General features: G+C 46.5%; 2 protein-coding genes and 1 long non-coding RNA gene across 6 annotated transcripts in view; 1 reads left to right on the forward strand and 2 right to left on the reverse strand.

Annotated features, from left to right (window-relative positions):
- The window catches only part of LOC113609784 (uncharacterized), a 50481-nt gene extending 37799 nt beyond the window's left edge, over positions 1-12682 (reverse strand). For both annotated transcript variants that reach the window (XR_003428791.1, XR_003428790.1), the window contains exons 1-3: positions 12378-12682; positions 11999-12129; positions 11446-11577 (exon numbers count right to left, since the gene is read on the reverse strand). This is a non-coding gene — a long non-coding RNA (uncharacterized LOC113609784). The remainder of the gene's footprint in view (positions 1-11445; positions 11578-11998; positions 12130-12377) is intronic.
- Positions 91-14037, forward strand: HEATR9 (HEAT repeat containing 9). The gene is made up of 15 exons (XM_027087410.1): positions 91-741; positions 1876-1925; positions 3517-3698; positions 3962-4088; positions 4315-4371; positions 4566-4622; positions 5310-5367; positions 5756-5886; positions 9522-9704; positions 10098-10190; positions 10279-10398; positions 11462-11535; positions 12011-12062; positions 12504-12590; positions 12816-14037. Exons 1-15 carry the CDS (start codon positions 654-656, stop codon positions 13188-13190), a joined length of 1734 nt encoding a protein of 577 aa, XP_026943211.1. The 5' UTR covers positions 91-653; the 3' UTR covers positions 13191-14037.
- A 6618-nt stretch (positions 14038-20655) lies between these two features.
- Positions 20656-22983, reverse strand: part of TAF15 (TATA-box binding protein associated factor 15) — a 29076-nt gene continuing 26748 nt past the window's right edge. For all 3 annotated transcript variants that reach the window (XM_027087412.1, XM_027087413.1, XM_027087414.1), the window contains 3 exons: positions 22826-22914; positions 22340-22718; positions 20656-20986 (listed from right to left, as the gene is read on the reverse strand). In XM_027087412.1, the coding sequence (XP_026943213.1) occupies positions 20947-20986; positions 22340-22718; positions 22826-22914 (508 nt within the window). In that variant the 3' untranslated portion in view covers positions 20656-20946. The remainder of the gene's footprint in view (positions 20987-22339; positions 22719-22825; positions 22915-22983) is intronic.

Below are 22983 nucleotides of genomic sequence, written 5' to 3' on the forward strand. Positions count from 1 at the left end.
GGATTGAACCCAGGCCCCCTTCAGTGGAAGTGCTGAGTCTTAACCACTGGATCGCCAAGGAAATCCCCACATATTTTTTAAAACTCAGATTTTTTTTTTCTAAAATGAAATAAAAAAAATGTGCTCAGTGATCAAAAGGAAAAAAAAGAGTTCCACCTCTTGCTGCCAAGGAGGGAGGCGTGTATATGAACAGGGCTTTCCCATTTTTTTTGCCATTTTCCTGATGACTAATCCTAAGGACAATCCCTGCTCCTAACATGGGCTACGTGAGCTTGAAGTTCACTAAACGCTTCGACTTTCCTTTTGAATTTATGCCTCACCACTGCCCCTCTACCTAGCCAGACAAGCATGGCTTTCCCACTTTTCAGATAAGGTAAGTGAAGCTCCCAGAGAGAGAGGGACTAGCTCAATCCACAGGCAAGTAGATGCCAAGTCTGGGACTCCAGAATGGAACCGGAGTGTTCTATTTACCTAGGCGATCTGGTTGCCCAGCACTTGGAGGCTTCCACCTCCAGAAGCCCAGACACCTCACTAGTCCCCCTTGTGCCACAGAGGACAGGTCTCCCTGAGCTGTGACCCTGCTCCCACAAGGGAGTAGTCCCTGTAGTCCCCTCCCCAACCCAGGTGCTCTCTGGTTCCCCCAGGAGAAGAGGATGGACTATGAAAAATCAGTCAACATCTCTGACATCAACAGGTCAATGTTCAAGTGCCCATGGCTGGAATATCCAGAAAGGACCAAAGGTGAGGCTGAAATGGACAGGAGTGGAGTCAGGGATAGGGACCTGAAAAGGAAAGCTCCCAGGCAGGGGTCTGGGTGATGTCAGCAGATCCGTGGGAAGAGGCAGGGCAGACCCTTGGATACTTTCAAGGCTCCCCACAGCCCTCAAGGTAAGTCTCCAGCGCCCTCTAAGATGGGATGTCTTTGTGTCTCCCCAGCTTCTGCCCCCTCATCTGCACCCCATGCTTACGACTCCAAGGTTTGCAGGTATTCCTCGTGCCCACTGCTCTTCCCCCTCATCTGTCTGGCTACCTCCTACTTGCTCTGAAGACTTGACTTGTGTATAATCTCCTCTGGGAAACCCTCCCTGCTCCTCCCAGCCAGGTTAGGGACCCCTCATCTGGACCACATGTGCCTTTATCCATCTTCACATTTGTTTCCCTCTGTTAATCACCAGTAAACAGTTCTGTCTCACCAGCTAGACCAGTGGTTCCCAAAGTATGTTCCCAGGACCAGCAGCATCAGTATCTTGTTAGAAAAGCAAATTCTCAGACCACACCCCAGATTTACTGAATCAACACTCTGGGGATGAATCTTCATCTGGGGATAGGGAAATCTGTGTTTTAACAAGCTCTCCAGCTCTTTCTAATGCACAATCAAGTTTGAGAACCACTGAATGAGACCAGTGGTTTTCACCATTAGCTGCACATTAGAATCCTCAGGGGAGCTTTCTAAAATGCCTGGGCCCCTTCCTCAGAGAATCTGATTCAGTTAGTCTGATGTAGGACTCAGGCATGTTAAAAATTCCCTCAAATAATTCTAATACCCAGCCAGGGTTGAGAACCACTCTGCTAGACCAGTGTTTCTCCAATTTCAACGTGCATAGGAATCCTGCTCAAATGAAGATCCTGACTCAGTAGGTCTGGGGTGGAGCCTGGGGCTCTGCATTTCTGAGAAGCTCCCAGGCTATGGCAATCTTACTGTTCCACAGACCAAGATACCAGGAAAGTATGAGTCCCTGAACAACAGGAATTATGCCTTATTTACCTCCCAGTGCCTGATACAGCGTTCATTAAATGCTAATGCTAAATAAATGAAAGACTGGAAGGATGACTCTTCAATCCACCCTTGTCATTGTCATCCCATTTGTACCATAGAACTCAGAAGAGCCACAGCTCCTGTTCTCCTGCCCTTGTCCTGCCACCAGGTAAGACCCCTAACTTCTGCCACCCTGGGAGCTTTGTTGAAGTAGGAGGGGCAGGAGGCTATCCTTTCCCATTAAGGCTAGTTCATAGAACCCTGACACTCACCCCTGGGGCTGCTACTAACTATGTGTGACCTTGGACAAGTCACTTTCCCTCCCTGAGCCTCAGGAGTATCCTCTGTCACAAGCCAACCCCTTCCCATCTCCCTTTATCAAGTTGCTATGAGACAATATCTGTAAGGCTTAGGCTATGCAGGCAGGGCTTAATAATGAGTCATTTTTATTAACACAGGGATCTTCCTCATTAGAGTTGCCAGATAAAATGGGATGCCTGATTAAATCTAAATTTCAGCTAAACAATGAATATTTTTTAGTATGAATATGTCCTAAATATTGCCTTCATTACCTGGAATCAAAATTCAACAGGACATCCCGTTTTTTATTTGCTTGGCTTTTACTAAATCTGACAACCCTACTCAGACTGAGTCAATGCCCCATTTTCTGAAGTCACGACAATCACCCGAGAACTCTTACGATGATCTTCTCAGTCACCACACTGGGAACCACTGGCTGAAGCCCCTCTTCCTTGTTGCTCAGAGATCTGTTGTAGAGACAGGAAGGCTTGAGAAGAGACAGGAATGAATCCTAGCCAAACCTTCCGAGAAAGCCCCTGACCCACCCAAAACCCCCCACTGCAACCAGAGCTACAGTTTCACAATTGTGTAAGAGATAGATTATTTGAAGAAACCCTGCTTTTCCAACCAAACTATTAAGTTCCGTGAGGGCAGGGCTGATAACTGTATCCCCAGCACCTAGTGCTTGGCACATGGTAAGTGCTCACTAAGTATCTGTTGAATGCCTGAATGAAGGAGCTGTAGCCTGAATTTCCACCCCCCCCTTTACTTCACATCTCCCTCGCCCCCTGCCTTTTCATCTCCTTGCCCAAAGCTTTTTCAAAGTACTCTGAGATGCTCAACTAACCAAACTGTGTACAGTTGTCCCTCAGTATCAGCAGGGGATTGGTTCCAGGACTCCTGCGGATACCAAAATCCATGGATATTCAAGTCTCTTGTATAACGTGGTGTGGTATCTGCATGTAACCTACACACATCCTCCCTAGATTACTTATAATACCTATTACAATGTAAATGGTATGTAAAGAGTTGCTGGGTACGTGGCAAATTCAAGTTTTGTTTTTTGGAACTTCCTGGAATTTTTATTTTCCAAATACTTTTGATCTGTGGTTGGTTGAATCGGTGGATGTGGAACCTGCGGATACAGAGGGCCAACTGTACTCAGATCAATTTGCAGATCAGCAATGGCTTCACCATCTTTATGTCATTTGTTCTTCACAACCACCCTGGGAGGGGTACAGAACAAGGATTATTAGCTCCAATTTGCAGAGGAGAAGACTGAGACCTTGGTGGGGTGAAGTAACTTGCCCGAGTCACACAGTGGGTTAGGAGGTGGCTGTGACTTCAGCTCAGATGACAAGGCTGAAGGGCTGTTTCCCTCGTCTAGTCCCTTCTCACCCTGGCCCTTTTCCTGGCTGAGGAATGCCCCCTGTGACTGCTCTGCCACTCACACCCCCCAGATGCCAAAGGAAGAGTTTCCCCCAAGTCCGGAGTGCTGGAGGCAGCACCCAAGCAAGCCAAACTCCGTACCTTACTGCTACTCCAAGCAGCCTGAGATCTACACGCACTGGCACACCCTGTATAATCAGCAAAAGGAACGGGAGGCCCAGAAGATACTGTGGAAAATGAGAGATCACCCTAGGTGTGTTGGGCCCCTTCCTGTTCTCCATGCCCTCCACATCTTCTAGGAAAGGAAGGAAAGAGAAGAAAGGGTTGGAGTGGGGCTGGGCGTGGTGCAAGTCAGCCTCCAGATCCCAGAGGAGACCCTGGGGTAGAAGGAGGCTCATCTTTCTTCCTCTGGTCTCACCTCTGAGCTGGGCTGAGGACCAGAGGCAGAGAAGAGTTTGTGAAGTAAGGAGGGAGGGAACAAGAGGACCAGGGCTGCCTGTGCAATTTCTCACACAGGTACCTCACAGAGGGTACCCTCATCCCAAAACTCCATCTCCCAATGAGCAAGCTGATTATAAAACCTCAGATGGAATCCAAGCCCTCAGACCCTACTGGGGACCCGCTGAAGTGGCAAAGATTAAAGGTCAGGGACCACGGCTCGGGGGAGAATGGGGAGACTCTCTTTCTGTGGGTGCCCTTACCTGGGGCTCACACCATCCTTCTGCCCTCTGTCCCTGCCTGCTGCCTGCAAGATGGAGGGAGAGGAGGAAAGGGGATTGGATTGGATGAGCTCCTTCCAGTTTGAAAGTATAGTTGTAGCACTCTATTTATCCCTTTCTTCCCTTCCACTGGCTCCCTTTGATGGGCAGGAACTCACAGAAAGCCTGAAATCTCCCAGAGAGGATGAGCAGCTCTATGCAGCACAGGTGAGAAGTGGCAAGGGTGGAGGGGCACGGTTACAGGTAGGAGTTGGCTGAGCTGAGGAGTAGAAAGATGCTTGAGGTGGAGGGCAAGGGTAGAGTGATGTTCCAAGAATAAACTCCAGCTGTGTCCAGAGGATGGAAATTCCCGGTGGTGGTGTCCAAGGTCTCTTCCCTTTCCTCTAACCCTGTTCCTGCAGGCTCTGGGGTGCCTGGGCGTCAGAGACAAGTTTATCACGGAAGCACTATGGCAGATGGTGAGTCTGGGGCTGCACAGAGATCAGGAGAGGAGGAAACAGAGCCTGAGGTGTGTAGAGCATTGGCACATGGGCACTGACAAGGCTCGCCAGGCTCAAGGACTATGGGTCAGATGCAGGGAGGAGAGAGCTGCCTTGTGTGGCATGTCCCCATCTCATGCCCTTGGCTTCTTTAAAGGGCAGCCTGATCTAAAAGGATGGGGAAGGGGGAATCTGAAGATCCCCTTTGTCTAACAGGCAAGATGAGCAACTAAAAAGCTAGGAGAAAACTGGGACTGAATTCATTCTCTACCTTAACTGAGTCAATGCCTGTGCCTATATGCCAATTTATAATGGGGGGTTCTGTGTTCTTACACAGAATCTCATTTAAATCTTCCAATATTAGGAATAGGTAGTAGTAGCTGCATTTTTCTAATGAGAAAATGAAAGCTCTGAGAGGCCAAGTGACTGGCCCAAGGCCATGTGGCTACCAGATACCAGAAAGGGATGTGAACTAAAGTCTTACTCCCAAGTTGTGTTCCTTCCATCGTACCATCCTGCCTGTACCCTGTGTTTGAGCATAAACAGGTCACTCTCTAGGCCTCGGTTTCCTCATTTGTAAAATGAAAAGTTAAGCTGAGATGATCCTGAAAGCTCTGACATTCCACCACCTTATGGCATGTTCCCACCCACCGCCTCTTAAATCAGGCCCAAACTGGCCCAGAGAAAGTGAAGTATGAGGCCTGTCAAACCCTGGCCATCCTGGGTGAGTATGTCCTCTCCCTGGGTGGGGAGAAGGGGGGAGGTGAGGAAGGAAGCAGTGCAGCCACACTGCCCTTTGGGGAAGGACAGAAGGGAGTGGACTGTACACTCACTGCAACCTAGCCATTGGCAGGGTCTGGGAATTGTCTGATGTACTGTTGGGCAGAGAGAGGAAGGTGGGGTGAAAAGCAAGAAGAGATTGGAGGGAGGGAGAGAACGGGCTCTGGGAACGGCCGTCATGCTCAGCCAGCTGCTCTAGTGTCTTGAGGGGACAGGCAACCCTGTGACCTAGTACTTGGAGCTTCTGTCTTGAAGGCACAGGGGTCAAATGGATTCTGGCAGAGAGGAGCAGCCCTGAGGCTCTGCCCTGACCTGAGGTCCTCCCCGTCCAGGTTGCCTGAATAAGCATGTGATCCAAGCTCTCATCAAGCAGCTGAAGGGGCAAAATGAGGGGCAAAGAATGGATACTCTGACAGCGCTACGGGTGGCTCTGAACTCCTGGGCTGCTGTCCCCAAAGACCAGGTGATTGGGAGGAGAGTCAGTCACTGGGGCGAGGTAAGACAAGGTAATTGATAGTGTTGGCAGGGGGTTAAGCCAGGGAGAAGGTAACGTAGCTCCTAGCTTTGATGGTGGAGGACGTTGTCCTTGTGGAGTCCCCTGTGGAATAGGTTCCCTGGACAGAGCATTGGCATAGCCACTTAACTGGTCATACAACCTCTGAAAAGCCAGCTTTCAGAGGTGTCATTTGTCCGTCTCTAAAATGGATAGAGTAGTTATCTTATAGCATTGTTGAGAAGATTAAATGAGATAATATATGTAAAGCACCTAGTTCAATGCCTGTACTCTTTAAGTGATAATTCATCGTCATTATTATCATCCTTAAAATAACCTATTAAAGGAAAACCTCTGCCAAAAGGGTACAGGGACCAAGAGAGTCTGCTGACACTACTCAAGACTTTTCCCCCTTAGGGTCCTCTTACTTTGACCCCATTGCTGCTCCACGTGAAACAGAATTCATCACTCATCCATTTACTCAACAAACATATATTAAACAGCTGTCGTGTGTGAGACACCATCCTAAGCCCTTGGGATATGTCAGCAAACCAAACAGGCAGAGATCCCGGCTTTCGTGGAGCTTACATTCTAGTGGGGGGGGACATGCAATAACCAAGAAATTTAACTATATAGTATGTTAGAGGTGACAAGTGCAATGGAAAAATTACGTAGCAAGGTGAGAGTGATCAGGAATGCTGAGTGGAGATGGGATGAGTTGCACTTTTAAACAGGGAGGACAAGGAAGGCCTCATTTGGAAGTTGTCATCCGAGCACAGACAAGAAGGCGAGGGGTAAGCCTTGCAGATATCTGAGAGAAGGCATCCCGGCAGAAGGACAAATCCAGGCAAAGGCCCCGAGGCAGGAGCACACTTGGCATGGTCAAGGAACAGCAAGGAGGCCATGTGAAGGAAGTGGAGTGGGAACAGAGAAACCAGGAGGAAATGAAGCTGGGTCAAAGATGTTAAAGGAGACTAGACCATATGTGGGCTTCTGGATGACTTTTAAGTACTTGAGCTTTTACTCTGAGTGGAATAGGTATTTGAGCAAAGCAGTAACATAATCTAACTTATGTTTCAAAAGGTTCACTCTTACTGCTATGCTGAAAAAAGATGGGCAGGGATGGGAGGCAAAAGTGGGAGCAGAGAGACCCGTTAGGGGCTGCTGAAGCAATCCTGGTAAGACACGATGGTGGCTTGGACCACGGTGGTTGCAGTGTGGTTGGTAAGAAGTTATTCAATTCTGGATACATTTTTAAAGCAAAACTCTGACAGGTTAAATGTGAGTTATAAAAGACAGTGAGGGGCACTTCTCTGGTGGCGCAGTGGTTGAGAATCCGCCTGCCAATGCAGGGGACACGGGTTCAAGCCCTGGTCCGGGAAGATCCCACGTGCCGCGGAGCAACTAAGTCCGTGCACCACAACTACTGAGCCTGCACTCTACAGCCTGCGAGCCACAACTACTGAAGGCCGCGTGCCACAGCTACTGAAGCCCATGCACCTAGAGCCCATGCTCCACAACAAGAGAAGCCACGACAATAAGAAGCCTGCACACCACAACGAAGAGTAGCCCCTGCTCACCTCAACTAGAGAAAGTCCGCGTGCAGCAACAATGACCCAACACAGCCAAAAATTTTAAAAATTAAAATTAAAAAAAGACAGTGAGGAAACAAGGATGAGGTCAAGGTTTTTGGCCTCGAAACTGAAAGGATGGAGTTGTTACCAACTAACATGGAGAAAGCTGCAGTTGGAACAGGCTTGGAGGTACTATAATATCAAAAGCCCAATTTTGGACAAGTTATGTTTCAGATGTCTACCGGACCTCCAAGGGAGACAGCAAGTAAACAGTTAGATATACAGCTAGAGGAAGAAATCTACGAGTTGTCAGCATATAAGTAGCATTTAATGTCATTCACCTAGATGAGATCACTAAGAACCAAGAGTCAAGCCTTGGGGCACCCCAATGTTAAGCGGTCAGAGACAAGAGGAAGAATCAGTAAATACTGAGAAGTGGCCAATAGGTAGGAAGACAGACAAGAGTGCAGCATTCTGAAAATCAAGTGAAGAACATATATCAAGGAAAGGAGATAAATCAACCGTATCAAATAATACAAGGACTGAGAATCGATCCAATGGATTTAACAATGTGGGAATCATTGATTTTCTTAACAAGAACCATTGTGGGGACTTCTCTGGTGGTCCAGTGGCTAAGACTCCACACTCCCAATGCAGGGGGCCCGGGTTCAATCCCTCGTCAGGGAACTAGATCCCACATGCTGTAACTCAAGATCCCGTGTGCTGCAACTGAAGATTCCACATGCCACAACTAAAGATCCCACAGGCCGCAACTAAGATCCCACACACCGCAACTAAAAAGATTCCACATGCCACAGTGAAGATCCCGCATGCCACAACTAAGACCCGGTGCAGCCAAATAAATAAATATTTTTTAAAAAGAACCATTCTGGTGGGAAGGTGGGAGTGAAGGCCTGAATAGGGTGGGTTTAAGAGAGGATGGGAGGAAAGAAGTTAGAGTTGGCAAGCATGGACAACTTTCCAAGTTTTGCTGAAAAGAGTTGTAGTCAGCAGCAGGGGTAAATACCAGAAAAAGGAAAAATAACAGCATGCTTCAATGCTGAGGTGTAATGACCCAGTCATTAGGAAAATGATCATTTTGAAGAGGGTGGGAAGAATTGTGCAGCAATGTTCTTGAGCAGATGAGAAGGGATGAGCTTGAACACATGAGTAGAGAGACTGACTTTAGATAGATGGTCATGGTCCATTGTAACACGTGGAAAGGAAGAACATATGGGTGCAGGTGTTGAAAGTTGGATAGAAGTGGTGGTAAGTGTCTCTGGAACTTCTTTTCTAGCTGCTTTTATTTGCTCAGTAAAGTAGGAAGCAAGGTCATCAACTTAAGAGAATAGAGGAAGAAGTATTAGAGATTCCAGAGGGAAGAGAATGAATTAGAACGGTGGGAAAGAGAATTGCCCAGGGAAAAGCAGTCTAATCACTAGGCAGCATTAAGGATCTACACAAGGTCTGTGTTCATACATTTCAAGTGAAATTAGTCATCATAACTTTGTTTCCCGCCAGGAAGTGCAGGTGCAGCGTTGGTGGAGAGCTGAGTACAATGAAGCAAGAGGGGGTAAAGGAGTTGAGTGAGCAGGACCGTGGAACTGAAGCTGGGTAAAGAGGGAAGAAAGTGAGGAGCAGTGACAAGGTGATCAGTGAATCGTTAGTCTTTGTGGAGTCCAACAGTTGTTGACATCAGAGGAGAACCAGAAAGATGGGGGGGAGGGGTCATAGAGAAGTTGCAGTAATGGGTAATGATAAAGTCTCTCTGTGGAATTAGGAATTAAGACGGCAGAAGTGTTAGAGAGTAACATTGATCCATCCACAAGAAAAGTCATAGAGAAATGAAAGGATGCGGCATAGGGGCAAGTAGATGACAGCAAAAATAAGGGAAGTGGGTAAAATAATCTCATGACGTGAGATTCACCTTAAGGAGGAGGGAGGATGGTCTGGAAGCAGTAATGAATTGCCTTCCTGACAAAGCCTGGCCGAAGACAGTCCCACCACCCGTGTCCCTCATCTCCCTCTCAGAGGACTCAGATCGAGGATGGAGAGAAGCTGGTGCCTGTGCTGCAGATGCTGATAAAGAAGTCAGGGAACAAGGCAGCAGTGGAGGCGGCCCTGTGCTTGGGGTTCCTGAGGCCCTGTAGCAGCACAGCCCGAGAGTACCTGCTGCAGTGCCTGCACCAAGGGCCGAAGACCCAGCAGATGCAGGTGTGAGGGGCAGGAGGACGAGCTCCCTGGGGAGCACTGGGGAACCGCTGCTGACTGGTGGGGTCTGGACCCTGTCATCCTCATCCCAGAGAAAAGAAGCTCCCGCAAGGAGCACCACAGGGTCTCTGTGTGTTTTGTCAGTATGTATATACATATGAGTACAGGGTTGCATGGACGCTAAATGTACACATGTCCGTGTACATTCGATGTGTATGGGTGTTCATGCACGTATGTACATGTGTGTGCACATGAACTTACGCTCTCACTCACGAGGCCAAGAGGGAGGAGAAAGGACCCCACCTATTCCCTACAAGTTCTAGCCCTCGAGCCTGTTCGGCCATCCAGATGCCTCTTGGACTGGTATACCCCAGCCCGCCCTGCCCACCTCCACAGGCACTCAGTATGCTGGTCAAGATAATGGGTGTGCACTCAGCCACGGTCATCAGGACCATCCTAGACCAGCTGTGCTATTCCAGTGTCCTTGAGGTAAGCTCTAGGGCTGCCTAGTACCCTGCCTTTTCCAGGACTAGGACAGGGAGTCTATCCTTCATGCCTTCCCCACCCCTGCCCTCAGCACCGTTTTGAAGCCAGCCAGATGCTCAAGACCATTGGGCTGGAACAGATCCAGGCACAGGGCCTGGAAGGACTCACGTTTGACCTGCTCAGGAGGAAGACGTATAATGAACCCTTCTTCGTAAGTGAGACCAAAACTCCCAAGTCCAGGCAGCTCATACCTGTCTCTCTACCTTTCTCTAAAGACCCCCCTGGCTTGGTTCTCACCACGCTGCCCCCCAAAGCATCACATTCACCCTAATGCAGCCCCTGTTTTCAAGCCACCTTGCCTTCATGCGGGCCGTTCTCTCAGCTTAAAATGCCCTGAGTCACCTCTCCCTCCTCTGCAAGGTGGAAAACTGCCGCATGCTTTCAGTCCCACTGGTAAGTAACTCATTTCTCCTTCTGCCTATTAAAATACGATTGTCCCTTTCAAGCCAGTCCAAACAACACCTCCTATGGGAAGCTTTCCCAGACCACCAACAACAGAATCACCCTGCCTTCCTCTGTGCTCCCTTGCTTTTATCTTTGTTATATCTTGCTACAAAACCAGCCACAGAACTGCTGAAGACATTTTTCTAAACTGTGAATCAGATTGCGGCTCACCTCTGCATAGAACTTCTCAAACGCCCCCCAAGCCCTCAGAAGGGCTTACACTGCCCTTCACCACCCAAGTCCTGCCTACCTCTCTAGCCCCACTACACTCCCGCTCAGAGCCACACACCAGCTGTGCTTAGGAACACCCCGTCCTGATTTATACCTATGGTCCCAGTGTAATTACTCAGAGTGCCCCACTCTGAAGAGTCCATTTGGTCACCTAGCTAAACTGAACTGTTTTCTGCTCCCTAACCTCTCTGTGCTCTCTCTTGCCTCCAGGCTTCTGTACCTGCTCTCTCTGTTGCCCGGGAAATCTGCCCCCAGCCCTCTACCTGGTTAACTCATGTTCCATGTTCAGGTTTCAGCTGAGGCATCACTTCCTCCAGGAAGTCTTCCTGGTACCCAGACTGAGCTAGGAGACCCTCCTATTGCCCCTACACTTAGTTCAGGAGTGTGACTGACTGTTCCACTTGTCTGCTTTCCCCACCAGAGCATGAGCTCCTCGAGGCAAGGATCATATATGTAGCACAAAGTAAACATTCAATAAGGTTTGAGAAGCACTTAAGGGTACACCCCTGAATCCTTGTCTCACCTTAATCCCTCTTCAGGCTATGAGGCAGGCTGTTGCTGAAACTGTGGAAGAGCTCAAGATGAAGCCCACAATGATGAACTTGGTGGAGGCGTGAGTGGCTTGGGCTGGGAACTGCCAGGGCCAAATCCTAGGCTGTGAGAAGGGGACAGAGGGTCAGAGAGAGCTGAGAACCTACGGCCCATTCTCAGCTCGCACTTGCCTGTGCCCCTGGCCAAGTCACTCTTTGACCTCTGGGCTTTTCTTCATCTGTAAAAAGGGGCTGATAATACCTACCACTCGGGGTTGCTATAAAGCTCCGATTAAGATGAGGACATGAAAGGGACTTGTAAAAGGTAATGTTCTGGACAGATGTGAGTCCTGATCATCATTTAGTGCCCCCTGGAAAATTGTAGTACCTACCTTTCCCCTCCCAGCCCCTTTCCTCACCCAAGAAATAAGAAGGGGAAGTTAATAAAATTAACATCACACATCAGCTTTATGCCTGACTCACTCTGGACTGTAAGAAGCAGCCAGCCTTCCTGCCCTCCCCTTAACTGGACCACAACACACTCACTCCCTTCTCCAGGCAACTGATGAGCTCAAATGCCACTGCACGCCAGGAAGCAGTCATCTCTTTGGTAAGGCCAGCTCTGCTACTCTGACCAGATGTTTTGATGGCAGGGGGAGCAGGCAGTCCAGCAGTTACTGAAGGGAAGAAAGGGCTGTAAAGTTTGGGGAGGTTGTTTGCTTGCTTTTTTATTTTAGAATTCCAGCCCTATCAGGAGTTCAGGAAAAGATTTTCTTCAGGATTGGAGGTGGGTGGGATAAGGGACAGGAGAAGGGTGTGAGGGGCATTGCTTAGATATTACATGTAGAAACTATCTTGACTCTTCTGGTGAAAAAATTGTACTGGAACCCAATGAAGTGGCCCCAAAAGGCAAGGAAAGTGCTACCTCTGCTGCGAAGCCATATCTCCTCTCCAGGCACAGGGTCATTACAAGGGCACTAGAATGGAAGAGTGTAGACAGGGCATCTTCCTGGGGCCGGCTATTTAGGCGCCCTCATCCTGCCTCTGCCAGGGTGTCCTGGGGATCCGCAGCCCACAAGTGTTCCACCTGGTCCTAGACATGCTGGATGTGGAAAAGAGCCCGTCTGTGAAAAAGAGCGTAAGGCATCCCCGCCCACCTCTTCTCAACCCTTCCTCCAAGCCTCTCCCACCTATCCTCACGCCACGTGCTCTTTGTCAGAGGGGAGGAGAGGGGAATACGCCCGTAGACACTGTCCCCTTGACCTCATTCCCTGGGACCAGAAGGGCCTGTAGACAGAGCTCCCCCTCCCCTCCCAGCATTGGCCTGAAGTGAGCCAGCCACAGGGCCTTTGTTTCAATGCAGCTACAAGAAACATTAATTCTTTTGGCCTCGACTGATCCCTGGATCCAAAACAAGCTGAAGAACAAGGTTCTCTTTGTACGTGAAGTGCCTAAGACCAGCATGAACGTAGAGTTCACGAGGTTCCGGAAAGAGCCTGAGAAACCCGAAGAGTTAAGTATCCAAGACGTTCAGCTTGCACAGCTGAGCCCCTTGTTTCTCACAAAGTCCAGTGCCACGCCAGACCCACAGAAGAAGTTAAATGCCCAGAAAGCGTCTGGTACCTCTGCCTTTCCATCCTGTTTCTCTAAGCCACAAAAACACAAGTCACAGGCCACAGGGTCCTGGACACGAGGGATCAGGAAACAGCTCCGGATCCTTGCTGAGACCTCCAATTAGGTCAGTTCTTTTGGCTGAGTTCCCACTCTCTCTTTAAGGATGCTTCTCAGGCTCCCCTGAGAAAATAATCTATACTTATCTTCCAAGAATAAATGAGCATCACTCCACCTACCACTACTGTTCCCTTCCTCATGGGCTGCACTGAAACATAGGTCACCTCACTCCTGGCTGGTCACTCCCCTACTCAGCCACATGTCCTTTCCACGAGACAAGGCTGCTCTGGACAGCCAGCCTGCCTTCCTAAATCAAGTCCTTGTCTATGCCCAGAATTTGATGACAAAGCTAAAGCTGAGCCTCTGCCCAGAGGTGGCTGCTGAGGGGAAAATGGGAGAATATCCTGGAAAGCTTGGCTATTGGATTATTTCCTCTTACTAACTTGCCCCCCCCTTTCCTATCAGTGGTCAAGAGATAAATTAGGCTTAATCAAGACGAACCATCCTCTCTTCTGTCTCTTATCTTACACCTGCTTTCTACCTACCTCAGGGTCATTCCCTTTGACAGACTATTTACTCTCTAAGACTGCCTTAGATTCTCCCTTATTTTTACTGAAGGCTTCAGTTTCCCTTTGCCAATAGGACCAATCACACCAATCCCAAAAAGCTACATCCTCCATCAGAAAGGAAAAGCCCAGACTTCAGAGTCAGACAAATCTGAAATCAAATCCTAGGGTCCATTACTCACTTTATCTTTGGCTTTGGACAAGTTATTGAACCTTTCTGTTTCCTCACCTACGATATGAACAGATCAATGCATACTACTTCTGAGGGCTCCTATGAAGATTAAACAATAATATAAAGCCTAATGGTGCCTGGCATTCCATAGTAGGCACTCAAATGTGGACTTCTTTTCTCTCCTTTCCTCTCTTCAGTGTTGCCATGTGAGCCAGAGATTTAAAAAGTCCTTTTACTTCCTCAGTCTTACTGAGTGGTCTAATGAGAGGTCACGTTCTTCCCATCGAGTAGGAAAGCCCAAAGTGACATAAATGTTCTCTTCTACTTCCCCACATTCCAGGTCCTAGAGTAGTCCAGTTATTCTGAATCCAGCATGGTATGTCAATGAGATTTATCTGCCCACCTGCCCTACCACTTCCAAATTCATGTTTTGCTTCACAGAGTTGTAAGTAAAAACCAAAAGAGTAGTTTCACTATTCTGGGGTATAAGCAACACTGCCTCTAATAGTGTGGCACAAAGACCAAAGATGGAAAAATGATTATTTTCTTTTGCCCACTCTGTAGGTTTGCACCGGTGAGCAACCTAACCCAAATTTCCCTGAGCCTTGATAGCCTGTGGATACAAACAAGGCCTTATTAACTACATAATTCAGGCTCTCAACTCCTGCAAAGTCCTGCCCACAGATTTCCAACCCCTCCTCTTCCATACTTATGGGTCTCTCCAGGGGATGTCTCATTACTCAGCCAGATACCAGTCTCTGCTCAGTAGGACCTCAATAATAATTTCACCAGTCCTCACCAGAAGATTTAAGGCAGCACCAAGGGGACTTCCCTGGTGGTCCAGTGGACGTGGGTTCAATCCCTAGTCGGGGAACTAAGATCCCACATGCCGCAGGGCAAATAAGCCTGAGTGCCACAACTACTGAGCTCACACGCCTCAACAAGAGAGCCCACATGCCGCAAACTGCAGAGCCCACACGCTCTGGAGCCCGCGCACCACAACTAGAGAAGAGAAAACCCGCATGCCACAACTAGAGAGAAGCCCGCACACAACTAGGGAAGCATGCATGCAGCAACAAAAGATCCCACATGCCTCAACGAAGATCCCACGTGCCACAACTAAGACCCGATGCAGCCAAAAAAAAAAAAAAAAAGATAAAGAAAAAAAATACAATAAATATTAAAAAAAAAAAAGACAGCACGGAGCATAAAGGTCTGCATAGAGCACCGACCGTCTGGTATGCCACCAAGGTACCAGAGCCTTCCCAGTACCAGAGCTACCTATATCCAATATTCTTAGAAACACACTTAATCCAAGCTGTGGCCAACTTCTCTCAGAGGCCTGAAATGCCCACTCTTCTCAGCCATCAGGATATGTTGGGATGGATTTTTGGACACCATCCAAAATGTAAGTCCCCCTCTTACCTCTCCTCCCTTTCTAATGGGATCTCTGGATACTCCCACTGATGGCAAAAAAAAAAAAAAAAAAAAAGGATTTATACCCTCTACCTCTACACCTCTTCCTCAAACATTCTCCCCCATCTCTGTGCTATAACTGAAACCTTGCTCTTGAACTGGCTTCTTCCTGAAATGTCAGGTGTTGCTCATCCTCCTACATTCCTTCCAATGTCACAATGTCCTGTCATTGTTTCTCCAAGGGTCTTGGCTCTCAAACGAGCTATCCCACCCTCTGGCCCACTTCCCTATTTTCTCTCATTCATTGCCTGAATCTTAGTCTTGCTATCACCATCCCTATGGACAACCATCCAACACCTCAGTTCCTCAGTCCCTCAGCTCAACTACAAAGGCTTTTCCCTCTCTTTCACTTCAGCTACCTACTTCCATGGCCACACTTAGCCCTAGTCATCCCCAGGAATTTCTCCATCTACAAAATCGTGAACATCTACTTTCTGACCCAAACCTTCTATCTCTCCAGCTCTTTTTATCCCCACTACCAGGCCTCTGAATCTCATCAATAACACTAAGGTCTTGACTTCCCTACATTCTCCCTGTTAGCCCCCTCTTACTTTTTAAATTTCTACTCAGCTGGGACTCCATCCATCAACCACTATTCTCACTATTCTTATACTTCCACTATCATCTCTCTCTCTGACTAGTAAAATCCCCAACCCTGAATCAAATTGCCTCTGATCCTATAACCAGGTTGCTGATTATAGTGGAGAAAACTCACACATCCATAGACTGGTTCCCTCAAAATACTTGCTTCCTATCTTAACTGAGTTCTTATTGCTGTCTGGCAATTTTATGGGTTCCTAGTTACAATTTCAAGCCTTCTCTGCTCTCTTCACATTTCCTACAGGCTCTTCAAACTTTCTATCTTATTACTCCCCAACTCTCAGTAGGCCATTATAATTTCTCTTCGGGGGAAAAAAATTAAAAACATCAGATGAAATTACCTCAACTTCTTGCCACCTGTTATAAGAATCCTTGTATACAGTAGTTGATAGCACAGGCTCTAAGGCCAGATACTCTGGTTAGTATCCTAGCTCTGTAACTTACTAGAGATGTGATCTTGGGTAAGTTGCTTAACCTTTCAGGGTCTCTGTTCCTCAGTGTCCCTTCTAAAAGCCCCTTTCCAGTAGCAATCAAAATCATTTACACTATTCACCTCTTCTCTGATTTTACATTCAAAAGGAATATTTTTCCCTATACCTCCTTGCCTCACAGCATTGTTATGAGAATTAAATGAGTTAACACATACGGATTGCTTATAATTGCCTGGCATACAGTAAGCTCCCAATAAATGTCAGTCATCTGTTACTACGATTATCAGCATCTGCACTAACCTTAGCTCCATTACAGTGCAAGAGGCACTCTCCTCTTCCGAGGCAAAATCCTCCACCAGTGTTTTGGGTGCCATTCCTTCAAGGAATTTGAATATCAATTTTCCCCATTTCCTTTCAAATAGTGTATAAACATGATCAATTCCCATCCATCTTAAAAATAACCTCCCACAAACCCATAACCCTTTCTAGATGCCTCCTCTCCTTAGCTCACCTCACCTCTAATCATCCTTCATAATCAAGATTCTTAAATAGTTGTCCACACTACCTGTCTCCATTTCTCTAATTTCTATTATTTATTACCCTACTTCAGTTTGGGTTCAGAATTCAATTCTCTACCAAAACTGCTTTTGCTAAGGCAGTAGTTCTCAAAAGGGACAATTCTGCCCCCTCCAAGGGACACTTGGCAATGTCGGGAGACATTTTTGGTTGTCACAATTGGGGGCTGCTACTGGTGTCTTGCGGTAGAGGGCAGGGATGTGGCTAAATATCCTATACATAGCACAGGGCAGCCCTCCACAACAAATAATTATCCAACCCAAAATGTGAGTAGCACCAAGGTTGAGAAATCTCATGCAAAGATAATTTATAACCTCCGTATTGCTACATACAATGAATGCTTTCTATCCTTTATGTGACTTGGCCAACTCGAGCACTTGACCCCATTAGTTTCTCCCTCCTTGTAGTCCACTCTTCCCTTGGGTTCCACTGACACCTCACTGGTATTCCCAGTCTGTTTCAGTATCCTCTTCTATTATTATTTTTTTTATTTTTGGCTGCACCACGTGGTTTGTGGGATCTTAGTTCCCCAACCAGGGAGGAACCCAGGCCCTCAGCTGTGAAAGCAAGGAGTCCTAACCACTGGACCACCAGGGAATTTCCTATTATCTCTTAAATATTGGTACTTCTCAGGGTTTTGTCCTAGGCTCTTTTCTCTCTAGACTCCAAAACCATTAGAATCAATTGGGGCTTTTGTTTTTTAAATGTCCCAGGCCTCACAGATTCCATTGTTCTGGAGTGGAGCCCAGACATCTTCTGCATTTTAAAAAAGTTGCTAGCTAATTCTAGTATCCAGCTAAGATGGAAAACCACTACACTAGTCTTATTTTAATCATATCCACTCTCATCACTTTAATTACCATTTATATACTAATGGCTCAAATCTATAATAATAGAGTCTTTCATTTAGTCAATATTCATTGAGTACCTACCTAGGTACTGGGGTAGAACAGTGAACATCAGAAGAGGTTCCCTACTCTCCTGGAACTTACATTCTAATGGAGGAGAGAAATTAACCACAAAAAGATCGTTTCATATAGTGATAAGTACTGTGAGGACATCATTAAGAGATGATGTGTGTGTGACTGGAAGAAGTATTTTAGATACGAAGGTCAGCAAACACCTGGGAGGGAGGCTGCGATTTGACCCAACATTGTTATGAAAAGATGTCAACCATGTGAATATGAGGAAAGAGAATCCTGCACAAAGCACACGCAAAGATACTAAAACAGAAGCACGTTTTGTACCATCAAGATTAGGACCAATGTGGTTAAGGTAAGGCTAGTATGGAAAAATATTCTCCTATGAGGTTGTGGAGACAAAGGCCAGATCATACAGGGCGTGGTAAGCCAAGGTAAGGAATTTATAGCCAACATACAATGGGAGGTCACTGAAAGGGTTTTAAAGAGGCATGACATATAGGTTGATTTACATCATTACCATATTGTTTAGCTGCTGTGTGAAGAATAGATTTTAGAGGGGCAAGATTGTGGGGGACCTATTAATGGGCTATTGCAGTTATCCAGAAAAGTGATGACTGTAGCTTGTACCAGGATTAGAACTAAGAATATAAAGATGGTTTCAGGATATATTTTGGAGGTAGAATTAAAAGGACCTGCAAGTATGGGATGAGTGAAAGAGAAATCAAATGTAAGTTCTAAGTTTTTTATCTGATCTGATTTGGGTAGATTAAGACTGAGATGAGGAAGACCAGGAAGAAAGAAACTGATTTGGAGATCAGAAGTTCTGTTCAGTCCCAGCGGAGTCACCAAAAAAAAAAAAGTTATGTTAAATACATCCTAGTGGAAAAGTCAAGTAGGCAGCTGGATATAATGCAGAGTTAAGGGAAGAAGACAGACTGGAGACATAAATTTGGTGTAGTCATCACCATATAAAACCCAGGATAAAAGTGAGTATAGGGGCTTTCCTGGTGGCGCAGTGGTTAAGAAGAATCCGCCTGCCGATACAGGGGACACAGGTTCGAGCCCTGGTCCAGAAAGATCCCACATGCCGCGGAGCAACGAAGCCCGTGCGCCACAACTACTGAAGCCCATGCAGCACAACTACTGAAGCCTGCATGAGCCTGTGCTCTGCAACAAGAGAAGCCACCGCAATGAGAAGCCCATGCACCACAACGAAGCTTAGCCCCCACTCACCGCCACTAGAGAAAGCCCGCACGCAGCAACGAAGACCCAACGCAGCCAAAAATAAATAAATAAATTTTTTTTTTAACAAGTGCGTATAAATAGAAGAAAGGGGATCAGAACAAACTGAGAAACTTCTAACACGTAAAGGGCAAGTAAAGCTAGCAAAGGAGACAGAAGTCAGTAAGGAACATCAGTGGCACGTAATGTTCAGTGCTGCTGTTCTCTGAGCTGCAGATTTGCACACCCAGCTGCTGACTGAATGTCCCTACTTGGAAGGGACATTCACAAGTGCCCCAAATTCTACTTACCCACAACTGAATTAATTTCCCTCATCTTACTCCCAAACCTGTTTCCTTTTCCAGTGTTTCCTATTTCAATGAATAGCACATCTACCCAACTGCCCAGGCCAGAAACCTGACTCTTTTCTCCCCACTACTTCTGACATCCAGCCAAATCCCATCAAATATACCCCTTCACTTCTCAAATCTATTATCTCCTCCTCATCCAGTCACTATCTGAGCTCAGACCTGTATTATCTCTCACCTGGTATACCATTCTGTCTCCAGTCCAGCCTCTCTACTAGGCAGCCATAATTATCTTTCAGTTGATGCCACTCAGGTCAGGCCATTCCCCTGCCTAAAATCTTTTAATGACTCCCCATATGGAGGCAGGGGGAAAATGAAATGCAAGGACCTTATCGTAGAGCTGGCTTACCTCTCTAGTCTTATCTTTTGCATGCCCATTCTTAAACTTCTTCCTCCAATCACAGTGCACTACATACAATTCTCAAGGGCACAGCCTGTTCCTCACTCTTTTAACTCCTGATTTATTAATATTTGTTCATGTCAGTTTTCTGCTGGGAACACCAATTCCTCCCCAGCCTCTTTACTTAGCCAATTCCTACTCTTTCCTCAAGGCTCACCAAGCTTTCCCAATCCCCCATGACTGGATTAAGTATCCTTCCAACCAGCCCTCAAAGCACCTTGTACTATTCTTACCAGAGCACTTATCAGACTATATACTCTCTGTTTGCTTGATGAGTAATATATCCAGTATCTGATGCAGTGCCTTACCCTTGGTAAGGGTAGGAAAAATAGTTTTTTAAAGAATATCAAATAACATATTATGTATATTGGTATCTTAACCCTGGTTTGTCAAACCCTTACTCTTCCTTCCTAGCCCTTGGACCCCCATATTCCCAGCGTCTAGAACACTGCCCTAAATAAATGGTTCTCAGCTGTAAACCTGGTTTTTATCAAAACCACCTGGTGATCTAAAGATAAATTAAGATTCCCAGCTCTACCTCCCCACATCCCACCAATTTCTGATCCAGTAGACCTGGGGTGAGGCCTAGGAATCTGGAATTTTGACAACCTCCTCTTGTGGTTCTGACATGCAGTCATGCTTGGAAACTACTATTCTAAATGGAGTAGGAACTCAATAAATATGGTTGGAAGTAACATTTTAATTTCATGAAGTAGAATTCATTTCCTAATTCTTTAGAGTTCGAATCTGCTGTGACTGCATCCTGAGTGTGACAGAACAATGCACTAATGTACAAAAGTCCACAAAACAAACATCCTTTATTGCAGTATTACAAAACACTTTCCATTTTGGCAATATTTTACAACGCACTTAGCTTCAAGGGTTGGGAAGGATAAGGCTGGAAACTAAAGGGGGATATTTCGATGGACATTTCTAAAAGGAAAACTGTCCCAGCCCTCCCACCCAAATAAAAATCCAAATGTCACTTAATTTCACTACGCAAGAAGAGGCCACGAGGAAAGCAGCAGGCAAAACTCTGGCAATTTCACTATGGATCATGTCAGAGACAAAGGAACATTCAAAACAGTCATCAGTATGGTCGGTTGCGCTGCTCATTTCTGTAGTCGTTTCTAGGAATGAAAAATAAAGAGCCAGACTAAATTCTAATTTTCTACCAGGGGAAAGCATCAGACACTTCTTCAGGGTGCTGGTGACTGGCATCAGCTTGACAATTTCTATAAGAATGACACCATGCCTAATATATTTCTCTGCTCCTAGAAGGTGCTTACGAAATGTCTAATTTATCAGCTTTAAGACATACAAAGTTCCTAGAAGCCCTGCTATCACTAACTCTCTTAAAAATTTTTCCATCTAGAATAAGGACTCTAAACCACTGTGGTATTTCAGGTCAGAGACTGCCATTCCAGAACTCTAAAAAGAAGAGTAGTATAGTGGAATAAGCAAGCAAACACTTTCATGTAAGAATTCTGGACCTGCCACTTACTATGCGATCTTGGAAAAGTTACTCAACATTTCTAACTCTGTAAAATGGCAAGTACATCTACCTTTAGGGTTGACAGAAGGACTAGAACTAAAGTATACAAAGACACTTTCACAGGATTTGCCACACAGTAAGAAGTGTTTAATAGATGATAATTACTAATAGCTAACAATTATACAGTGATTACCATGGCCCCACGGCATGGCATGGTTACCATGGCAACCGTTGTAACATAATCTAATGCAACTCCACAAAGGAGATATCATTAGCCCCATTTTACAGATGAGAATACTGACACTCCAAAGGGTTAAGTAACTTGCTTATCAAGCAGCTAATAAGTGGTGGAGCCAGGATTTGAAAGAAGACAGTCTGTCTCCAAACTCTGTGCTCTTAACTACATGCTTTACTAATTCTTGCTACCCTATATTGTCTCTGGCACAGTAACTGAAGTTATTTTACATCACTGGTTATTCAACTTTTTTTGCCTCTACAGCTTTCACGTGCATAGCACACTCCCATCAGTACCACCAGTGATTTTCATCTGGAAAAGGTGTACAGAATCTCCAGAGAAACAACTGCAAGGTAGCACGTGTGATTTGCTAAAAAAAAAAGCACACTCCTATAAAAGCACACTCCTATAAAAGGTGTGCTCTCCCCTCACTTAGATTAAGAATGCCTGATTTACATACAGTTTCAAATCATCTCTCAATCTCAATTATCTTCAGCTATGAGAAAGAATACACACACATTTACCTACATTCATCCAAATATAAAGATCATGAATAAGAATTTCCAAAACAAATTTTAGGAATTGCTAAACAGGAAGCTAAACGGATCTTCTCCAACCTAACTGAAAGAGGTGACAATGGGAAATTCAAGTTCTAAAAAACTGGACAGGAAGAAAATGTGATGAAAAGGGCTCAGACTCTAAAATCTAAGAGCAGTGAGGTAGAAAGGTTAGTATGTACATTCTAATACTCACCTTCCTCCCATTTTGCCTCCATAGCCACCTCGGTCTCCTCCATAGCCGCCGCCACTCCTGTCTCCTCCGTAGCCTCCACTTCGGTCCCCACTGTAGCCACCACCACCACGGTCTCCTCCGTAGCCCCCCCCACTTCGCTCTCCTCCGTAGCCGCCGCCTCGGTCTCCTCCATAGCCACCACCACGGTCCCCCCCATAGCCACCTCCTCGGTCCCCCCCATAACCACCCCCACTTCTGTCCCCTCCGTAGCCACCGCTGCCACTTCTGTCTCCACCATAGCCCCCCCCACTTCGGTCTCCACCATAGCCGCCTCGGTCTCCACCTCTGCCCCCACGACCTCTGTAGCCCCTCTCTCCACCGTAGCCTCTTCCCCGGAAATCTGCAAGGCAGAAATGCAAACTAGTAAGGCCAGCAGAATAATGGAAAGTCTCCTTAATGCCAGTCAGAAGATTAATAGCATGCAGATGCTGTTAAAGGCTGACCCACCTCCTCCTAAGGGACGAGAGTCCTCTGGTCTGGGCTCATTGCACTGATTGCAAGAATTCCTTCGAGCAAAGTTCATATTTCCACATGACCTGAGAAAGGAGGAAAATAAAATGCTCAATAGTTTCCAATGGATTCAGAACCCCCTCTTGTACCTTCCA

The sequence above is a fragment of the Aethalodelphis obliquidens genome, unplaced genomic scaffold, assembly GCF_003676395.1.
Source record: "Aethalodelphis obliquidens isolate GAN/ISIS:26980383/991018 unplaced genomic scaffold, ASM367639v1 scaffold58, whole genome shotgun sequence".
In the NCBI taxonomy this organism is placed as follows: domain Eukaryota; kingdom Metazoa; phylum Chordata; class Mammalia; order Artiodactyla; family Delphinidae; genus Aethalodelphis; species Aethalodelphis obliquidens.